At 44.9% G+C, this 11,314-nt stretch overlaps 1 protein-coding gene across 1 annotated transcript in view; it reads left to right on the top strand.

Annotated features, from left to right (window-relative positions):
- Positions 1-11,314, top strand: part of LOC149734639 (uncharacterized) — a 40,637-nt gene that overhangs the window by 19,044 nt on the left and 10,279 nt on the right. Inside the window, exons 25-27 of the mRNA XM_089880205.1 lie at positions 10,243-10,467; positions 10,526-10,584; positions 10,907-11,105. Of these exons, the coding sequence (XP_089736331.1) occupies positions 10,243-10,467; positions 10,526-10,584; positions 10,907-11,105 (483 nt within the window). The remainder of the gene's footprint in view (positions 1-10,242; positions 10,468-10,525; positions 10,585-10,906; positions 11,106-11,314) is intronic.

The following is an 11,314-nucleotide window of genomic DNA, read 5'->3' as shown; positions in this document are numbered from 1 at the left end:
AGTCAGACTACATTGGTACCAACAACAACTGGACCTAGTCAGACTACTTTGGTACCAACAACAACTGGACCTAGTCAGACTACCTTGCACCAACAACAACTGGACCTAGTCAGACTACCTTTGCACCAACATCAACTGGACCTAGTCAGACTACCTTGGTACCAACAACAACTGGACCTAGTCAGACTACTTTGGTACCAACAACAACTGGACCAAGTCAGACTACCTTTGCACCAACAACAACTGGACCTAGTCAGACTACCTTGGTACCAACAACAACTGGACCTAGTCAGACTACCTTTGCACCAACAACAACTGGACCTAGTCAGACTACCTTTGCACCAACAACAACTGGACCTAGTCAGACTACTTTTGCACCAACAACAACTGGACCTAGTCAGACTACCTTGGTACCAACAACAACTGGACCTAGTCAGACTACTTTGGTACCAACAACAACTGGACCAAGTCAGACTACCTTTGCACCAACAACAACTGGACCTAGTCAGACTACCTTGGTACCAACAACAACTGGACCTAGTCAGACTACCTTTGCACCAACAACAACTGGACCTAGTCAGACTACCTTTGCACCAACAACAACTGGACCTAGTCAGACTACTTTTGCACCAACAACAACTGGACCTAGTCAGACTACTTTTGCACCAACAACAACTAGACCTAGTCAGACTACCTTGGTACCAACAACAACTGGACCTAGTCAGACTACCTTTGCTCCAACAACAACTGGACCTAGTCAGACTACCTTGGTACCAACAACAACTGGACCTAGTCAGACTACCTTTGCACCAACAACAACTGGACCTAGTCAGACTACCTTTGCACCAACAACAACTGGACCTAGTCAGACTACCTTGGTACCAACAACAACTGGACCTAGTCAGACTACTTTGGCATCAACAACAACTGGACCTAGTCAGACTACCTTGGTACCAACAACAACTGGACCTAGTCAGACTACATTGGTACCAACAACAACTGGACCTAGTCAGACTACTTTGGTACCAACAACAACTGGACCTAGTCAGACTACTTTTGCACCAACAACAACTGGACCTAGTCAGACTACTTTGGTACCAACAACAACTGGACCTAGTCAGACTACCTTTGCACCAACAACAACTGGACCTAGTCAGACTACATTGGTACCAACAACAACTGGACCTAGTCAGACTACTTTGGTACCAACAACAACTGGACCTAGTCAGACTACTTTTGCACCAACAACAACTGGACCTAGTCAGACTACTTTTGCACCAACAACAACTGGACCTAGTCAGACTACTTTGGTACCAACAACAACTGGACCTAGTCAGACTACCTTTGCACCAACAACAACTGGACCTAGTCAGACTACATTGGTACCAACAACAACTGGACCTAGTCAGACTACTTTGGTACCAACAACAACTGGACCTAGTCAGACTACCTTTGCACCAACAACAACTGGACCTAGTCAGACTACCTTTGCACCAACAACAACTGGACCTAGTCAGACTACCTTGGTACCAACAACAACTGGACCTAGTCAGACTACTTTTGCACCAACAACAACTGGACCTAGTCAGACTACTTTGGTACCAACAACAACTGAACCTAGTCAGACTACCTTTGCACCAACAACAACTGGACCTAGTCAGACTACATTGGTACCAACAACAACTGGACCTAGTCAGACTACTTTGGTACCAACAACAACTGGACCTAGTCAGACTACTTTTGCACCAACAACAACTGGACCTAGTCAGACTACTTTTGCACCAACAACAACTGGACCTAGTCAGACTACTTTGGTACCAACAACAACTGGACCTAGTCAGACTACCTTTGCACCAACAACAACTGGACCTAGTCAGACTACATTGGTACCAACAACAACTGGACCTAGTCAGACTACTTTGGTACCAACAACAACTGGACCTAGTCAGACTACCTTTGCACCAACAACAACTGGACCTAGTCAGACTACCTTTGCACCAACATCAACTGGACCTAGTCAGACTACCTTGGTACCAACAACAACTGGACCTAGTCAGACTACTTTGGTACCAACAACAACTGGACCAAGTCAGACTACCTTTGCACCAACAACAACTGGACCTAGTCAGACTACCTTGGTACCAACAACAACTGGACCTAGTCAGACTACCTTTGCACCAACAACAACTGGACCTAGTCAGACTACCTTTGCACCAACAACAACTGGACCTAGTCAGACTACTTTTGCACCAACAACAACTGGACCTAGTCAGACTACCTTGGTACCAACAACAACTGGACCTAGTCAGACTACTTTGGTACCAACAACAACTGGACCAAGTCAGACTACCTTTGCACCAACAACAACTGGACCTAGTCAGACTACCTTGGTACCAACAACAACTGGACCTAGTCAGACTACCTTTGCACCAACAACAACTGGACCTAGTCAGACTACCTTTGCACCAACAAAACTGGACCTAGTCAGACTACTTTTGCACCAACAACAACTGGACCTAGTCAGACTACTTTTGCACCAACAACAACTAGACCTAGTCAGACTACTTTGGTACCAACAACAACTGGACCTAGTCAGACTACTTTTGCACCAACAACAACTGGACCTAATCAGACTACATTGGTACCAACAACAACTGGACCTAGTCAGACTACTTTTGCACCAACAACAACTGGACCTAGTCAGACTACTTTTGCACCAACAACAACTAGACCTAGTCAGACTACTTTGGTTCCAACAACAACTGGACCTAGTCAGACTACTTTTGCACCAACAACAACTGGACCTAGTCAGACTACTTTGGTACCAACAACAACTGGACCTAGTCAGACTACTTTGCACCAACAACAACTGGACCTAGTCAGACTACTTTTGCACCAACAACAACTGGACCTAGTCAGACTACTTTGGTACCAACAACAACTGGACCTAGTCAGACTACCTTTGCACCAACAACAACTGGACCTAGTCAGACTACATTGGTACCAACAACAACTGGACCTAGTCAGACTACTTTGGTACCAACAACAACTGGACCTAGTCAGACTACTTTTGCACAACAACAACTGGACCTAGTCAGACTACTTTTGCACCAACAACAACTGGACCTAGTCAGACTACTTTGGTACCAACAACAACTGGGCCTAGTCAGACTACCTTTGCACCAACAACAACTGGACCTAGTCAGACTACATTGGTACCAACAACAACTGGACCTAGTCAGACTACTTTGGTACCAACAACAACTGGACCTAGTCAGACTACCTTTGCACCAACAACAACTGGACCTAGTCAGACTACCTTTGCACCAACAACAACTGGACCTAGTCAGACTACCTTGGTACCAACAACAACTGGACCTAGTCAGACTACTTTGGTACCAACAACAACTGGACCAAGTCAGACTACCTTTGCACCAACAACAACTGGACCTAGTCAGACTACCTTGGTACCAACAACAACTGGACCTAGTCAGACTACCTTTGCACCAACAACAACTGGACCTAGTCAGACTACCTTTGCACCAACAACAACTGGACCTAGTCAGACTACTTTTGCACCAACAACAACTGGACCTAGTCAGATTACTTTTGCACCAACAACAACTAGACCTAGTCAGACTACTTTGGTACCAACAACAACTGGACCTAGTCAGACTACTTTTGCACCAACAACAACTGGACCTAGTCAGACTACATTGGTACCAACAACAACTGGACCTAGTCAGACTACTTTTGCACCAACAACAACTGGACCTAGTCAGACTACATTGGTACCAACAACAACTGGACCTAGTCAGACTACTTTGGTACCAACAACAACTGGACCTAGTCAGACTACCTTTGCACCAACAACAACTGGACCTAGTCAGACTACTTTGGCACCAACAACAACTGGACCTAGTCAGACTACCTTGGTACCAACAACAACTGGACCTAGTCAGACTACCTTTGCTCCAACAACAACTGGACCTGGTCAGACTACCTTGGTACCAACAACAACTGGACCTAGTCAGACTACTTTGGCACCAACAACAACTGGACCTAGTCAGACTACCTTGGTACCAACAACAACTGGACCTAGTCAGACTACCTTTGCTCCAACAACAACTGGACCTAGTCAGACTACCTTGGTACCAACAACAACTGGACCTAGTCAGACTACCTTTGCACCAACAACAACTGGACCTAGTCAGACTACCTTTGCACCAACAACAACTGGACCTAGTCAGACTACCTTTGCACCAACAACAACTGGACCTAGTCAGACTACCTTTGCACCAACAACAACTGGACCTAGTCAGACTACCTTTGCACCAACAACAACTGGACCTATTCAGACTACCTTTGCACCAACAACAACTGGACCTATTCAGACTACCTTGGTACCAACAACAACTGGACCTAGTCAGACTACATTGGTACCAACAACAACTGGACCTAGTCAGACTACTTTGGTACCAACAACAACTGGACCTAGTCAGACTACCTTTGCACCAACAACAACTGGACCTAGTCAGACTACCTTTGCACCAACAACAACTGGACCTAGTCAGACTACCTTGGTACCAACAACAACTGGACCTAGTCAGACTACCTTTGCACCAACAACAACTGGACCTAGTCAGACTACTTTGGTACCAACAACAACTGGACCTAGTCAGACTACCTTTGCACCAACAACAACTGGACCTAGTCAGACTACCTTTGCACCAACAACAACTGGACCTAGTCAGACTACCTTGGTACCAACAACAACTGGACCTAGTCAGACTACTTTGGTACCAACAACAACTGGACCAAGTCAGACTACCTTTGCACCAACAACAACTGGACCTAGTCAGACTACCTTGGTACCAACAACAACTGGACCTAGTCAGACTACCTTTGCACCAACAACAACTGGACCTAGTCAGACTACCTTTGCACCAACATCAACTGGACCTAGTCAGACTACCTTGGTACCAACAACAACTGGACCTAGTCAGACTACTTTGGTACCAACAACAACTGGACCAAGTCAGACTACCTTTGCACCAACAACAACTGGACCTAGTCAGACTACCTTGGTACCAACAACAACTGGACCTAGTCAGACTACCTTTGCACCAACAACAACTGGACCTAGTCAGACTACCTTTGCACCAACAACAACTGGACCTAGTCAGACTACTTTTGCACCAACAACAACTGGACCTAGTCAGACTACTTTTGCACCAACAACAACTGGACCTAGTCAGACTACCTTGGTACCAACAACAACTGGACCTAGTCAGACTACTTTGGTACCAACAACAACTGGACCAAGTCAGACTACCTTTGCACCAACAACAACTGGACCTAGTCAGACTACCTTGGTACCAACAACAACTGGACCTAGTCAGACTACCTTTGCTCCAACAACAACTGGACCTGGTCAGACTACCTTGGTACCAACAACAACTGGACCTAGTCAGACTACTTTGGCACCAACAACAACTGGACCTAGTCAGACTACCTTGGTACCAACAACAACTGGACCTAGTCAGACTACCTTTGCTCCAACAACAACTGGACCTAGTCAGACTACCTTGGTACCAACAACAACTGGACCTAGTCAGACTACTTTGGTACCAACAACAACTGGACCTAGTCAGACTACCTTTGCTCCAACAACAACTGGACCTAGTCAGACTACCTTTGCTCCAACAACAACTGGACCTGGTCAGACTACCTTGGTACCAACAACAACTGGACCTAGTCAGACTACCTTGGTACCAACAACAACTGGACCTAGTCAGACTACCTTTGCTCCAACAACAACTGGACCTGGTCAGACTACCTTGGTACCAACAACAACTGGACCTAGTCAGACTACTTTGGCACCAACAACAACTGGACCTAGTCAGACTACTTTTGCACCAACAACAACTGGACCTAGTCAGACTACTTTTGCACCAACAACAACTAGACCTAGTCAGACTACTTTGGTACCAACAACAACTGGACCTAGTCAGACTACTTTTGCACCAACAACAACTGGACCTAGTCAGACTACTTTGGTACCAACAACAACTGGACCTAGTCAGACTACCTTTGCACCAACAACAACTGGACCTAGTCAGACTACATTGGTACCAACAACAACTGGACCTAGTCAGACTACTTTGGTACCAACAACAACTGGACCTAGTCAGACTACTTTTGCACCAACAACAACTGGACCTAGTCAGACTACTTTTGCACCAACAACAACTGGACCTAGTCAGACTACTTTGGTACCAACAACAACTGGACCTAGTCAGACTACCTTTGCACCAACAACAACTGGACCTAGTCAGACTACATTGGTACCAACAACAACTGGACCTAGTCAGACTACTTTGGTACCAACAACAACTGGACCTAGTCAGACTACCTTTGCACCAACAACAACTGGACCTAGTCAGACTACCTTTGCACCAACAACAACTGGACCTAGTCAGACTACCTTGGTACCAACAACAACTGGACCTAGTCAGACTACTTTGGTACCAACAACAACTGGACCAAGTCAGACTACCTTTGCACCAACAACAACTGGACCTAAGTCAGACTACCTTGGTACCAACAACAACTGGACCTAGTCAGACTACCTTTGCACCAACAACAACTGGACCTAGTCAGACTACCTTTGCACCAACAACAACTGGACCTAGTCAGACTACTTTTGCACCAACAACAACTGGACCTAGTCAGACTACTTTTGCACCAACAACAACTGGACCTAGTCAGACTACCTTGGTACCAACAACAACTGGACCTAGTCAGACTACTTTGGTACCAACAACAACTGGACCAAGTCAGACTACCTTTGCACCAACAACAACTGGACCTAGTCAGACTACCTTGGTACCAACAACAACTGGACCTAGTCAGACTACCTTTGCACCAACAACAACTGGACCTAGTCAGACTACCTTTGCACCAACAACAACTGGACCTAGTCAGACTACTTTTGCACCAACAACAACTGGACCTAGTCAGACTACTTTTGCACCAACAACAACTAGACCTAGTCAGACTACTTTGGTACCAACAACAACTGGACCTAGTCAGACTACTTTTGCACCAACAACAACTGGACCTAGTCAGACTACATTGGTACCAACAACAACTGGACCTAGTCAGACTACTTTTGCACCAACAACAACTGGACCTAGTCAGACTACTTTTGCACCAACAACAACTAGACCTAGTCAGACTACTTTGGTTCCAACAACAACTGGACCTAGTCAGACTACTTTTGCACCAACAACAACTGGACCTAGTCAGACTACATTGGTACCAACAACAACTGGACCTAGTCAGACTACTTTTGCACCAACAACAACTGGACCTAGTCAGACTACTTTTGCACCAACAACAACTGGACCTAGTCAGACTACTTTGGTACCAACAACAACTGGACCTAGTCAGACTACTTTTGCACCAACAACAACTGGACCTAGTCAGACTACTTTTGCACCAACAACAACTGGACCTAGTCAGACTACTTTGGTACCAACAACAACTGGACCTAGTCAGACTACCTTTGCACCAACAACAACTGGACCTAGTCAGACTACATTGGTACCAACAACAACTGGACCTAGTCAGACTACTTTGGTACCAACAACAACTGGACCTAGTCAGACTACCTTTGCACCAACAACAACTGGACCTAGTCAGACTACATTGGTACCAACAACAACTGGACCTAGTCAGACTACTTTGGTACCAACAACAACTGGACCTAGTCAGACTACCTTTGCACCAACAACAACTGGACCTAGTCAGACTACCTTTGCACCAACAACAACTGGACCTAGTCAGACTACCTTGGTACCAACAACAACTGGACCTAGTCAGACTACCTTGGTACCAACAACAACTGGACCAAGTCAGACTACCTTTGCACCAACAACAACTGGACCTAGTCAGACTACCTTGGTACCAACAACAACTGGACCTAGTCAGACTACCTTGGTACCAACAACAACTGGACCTAGTCAGACTACCTTTGCACCAACAACAACTGGACCTAGTCAGACTACCTTTGCACCAACAACAACTGGACCTAGTCAGACTACTTTTGCACCAACAACAACTGGACCTAGTCAGACTACTTTGGTACCAACAACAACTGGACCTAGTCAGACTACTTTTGCACCAACAACAACTGGACCTAGTCAGACTACATTGGTACCAACAACAACTGGACCTAGTCAGACTACTTTTGCACCAACAACAACTGGACCTAGTCAGACTACATTGGTACCAACAACAACTGGACCTAGTCAGACTACTTTGGTACCAACAACAACTGGACCTAGTCAGACTACCTTTGCACCAACAACAACTGGACCTAGTCAGACTACTTTGGCACCAACAACAACTGGACCTAGTCAGACTACCTTGGTACCAACAACAACTGGACCTAGTCAGACTACCTTTGCTCCAACAACAACTGGACCTGGTCAGACTACCTTGGTACCAACAACAACTGGACCTGGTCAGACTACCTTGGTACCAACAACAACTGGACCTAGTCAGACTACCTTGGTACCAACAACAACTGGACCTAGTCAGACTACCTTGGTACCAACAACAACTGGACCTAGTCAGACTACCTTGGTACCAACAACAACTGGACCTAGTCAGACTACCTTTGCACCAACAACAACTGGACCTAGTCAGACTACCTTTGCACCAACAACAACTGGACCTAGTCAGACTACCTTTGCACCAACAACAACTGGACCTAGTCAGACTACCTTGGTACCAACAACAACTGGACCTAGTCAGACTACATTGGTACCAACAACAACTGGACCTAGTCAGACTACTTTGGTACCAACAACAACTGGACCTAGTCAGACTACCTTTCCACCAACAACAACTGGACCTAGTCAGACTACCTTTGCACCAACAACAACTGGACCTAGTCAGACTACCTTGCACCAACAACAACTGGACCTAGTCAGACTACCTTTGCACCAACAACAACTGGACCTAGTCAGACTACTTTGGTACCAACAACAACTGGACCTAGTCAGACTACCTTTGCACCAACAACAACTGGACCTAGTCAGACTACTTTGGTACCAACAACAACTGGACCTAGTCAGACTACTTTGGTACCAACAACAACTGGACCTAGTCAGACTACCTTTGCACCAACAACAACTGGACCTAGTCAGACTACCTTTGCACCAACAACAACTGGACCTAGTCAGACTACCTTTGCACCAACAACAACTGGACCTAGTCAGACTACCTTTGCACCAACAACAACTGGACCTAGTCAGACTACCTTTGCACCAACAACAACTGGACCTAGTCAGACTACTTTGGCACCAACAACAACTGGACCTAGTCAGACTACTTTGGCACCAACAACAACTGGACCTAGTCAGACTACTTTGGCACCAACAACAACTGGACCTAGTCAGACTACTTTGGCACCAACAACAACTGGACCTAGTCAGACTACTTTGGCACCAACAACAACTGGACCTAGTCAGACTACTTTGGTACCAACAACAACTGGACCTAGTCAGACTACTTTTGCACCAACAACAACTGGACCTAGTCAGACTACATTGGTACCAACAACAACTGGACCTAGTCAGACTACTTTTGCACCAACAACAACTGGACCTAGTCAGACTACATTGGTACCAACAACAACTGGACCTGGTCAGACTACTTTGGTACCAACAACAACTGGACCAAGTCAGACTACCTTTGCACCAACAACAACTGGACCTAGTCAGACTACCTTGGTACCAACAACAACTGGACCTAGTCAGACTACCTTTGCACCAACAACAACTGGACCTAGTCAGACTACCTTTGCACCAACAACAACTGGACCTAGTCAGACTACTTTTGCACCAACAACAACTGGACCTAGTCAGACTACTTTGGTACCAACAACAACTGGACCTAGTCAGACTACCTTGGTACCAACAACAACTGGACCTAGTCAGACTACCTTGGTACCAACAACAACTGGACCTAGTCAGACTACCTTTGCTCCAACAACAACTGGACCTGGTCAGACTACCTTGGTACCAACAACAACTGGACCTAGTCAGACTACTTTGGCACCAACAACAACTGGACCTAGTCAGACTACCTTGGTACCAACAACAACTGGACCTAGTCAGACTACCTTTGCACCAACAACAACTGGACCTAGTCAGACTACCTTGGTACCAGCAACAACTGGACCTGGTCAGACTACTTCCCTAGGTGTTAGTGAAACTCAGACCACAGTTTCCATTGCTGTTCCTACATTTGGTTCAACAACTACAGCAGGGTTTGGTCTTACTACATTTTCTGTTTCGAGTACTGGTACTGGACAAGTTACTTTAACTGGTGTTTCAACTACAACCCCACTTTTTATATCCACCACTCTACCCCCACATACTACGCTTGTTACAGGTATTTTGTGCGATTATTAGTATTTGATTTATGTGTATTTTACTGGCTTCCATTGCAGAAGCTCCACCAGGGGTGTGTCCTTCATATTGTATAGATCGCAATAATATTACACGATCGGTAAGTTGTGGTTTATTTTTAATTTTTTGTTTAGTTTTATTCAGTTATTGGTCTTAAACCACTTATGGTTGTTTGCAAAAGTTTGGGAAAACTTAACATTTTAATTTCTCAACAATTCTTTAAAACTACCTTGTAGTTTTTCAGATTTTAATATTTTTTGATTAGATCATAAGCATTTTTTAGAATACTGGTTTTTTTTTAGATTTTTAAAGTAATTCTTTAAAGGTCGTTTTTTAGTTGGTTGATTTAATATTGGGTGGCAATTTTTTTGTTTAATCCCAGCTTTCTCATCGAAGTACTTTAGAACTTTTGTGTTTTGTAGGTTGGTCTTCTATGGTTCGACAGTATGTGCAATCAACTGGAATGTACATTCTTGGAAAATGAATGTCCGCACATTAAAACGAGTGATAACTCCACCTGCCCGCTTGCTATTTCTTGTCCAAAGTACAAAAAAGCAGTTCCCGTCTCTTACCAATCTCCAGGCTCTGATCCAAATACCTGCTGTGAAGAACTTGAATGCGGTATGTCGAACTAATGAAAAATTGTGAATACACCTATTTTTTCTCACATAATAACAGCATTAAAACAACACAGGGGAATTGTTTCTTACCCATTGTGCAGTTTTTCAATCCCCTAATACGTAACTTTGTGTGTAACTATTTTTTTATTTTTTTCACTTATATAACTCTATCCTTAACTACAATGTATCTTTTTTTAATTAAATTGCGTC

The sequence above is a fragment of the Ciona robusta genome, chromosome 6 (genome assembly GCF_009617815.1).
Source record: "Ciona robusta chromosome 6, ASM961781v2".
Taxonomy (NCBI): domain Eukaryota; kingdom Metazoa; phylum Chordata; class Ascidiacea; order Phlebobranchia; family Cionidae; genus Ciona; species Ciona robusta.
Note: the sequence above shows the minus strand (reverse complement) of the source record. Positions and strands in the feature narration are given on the sequence as shown.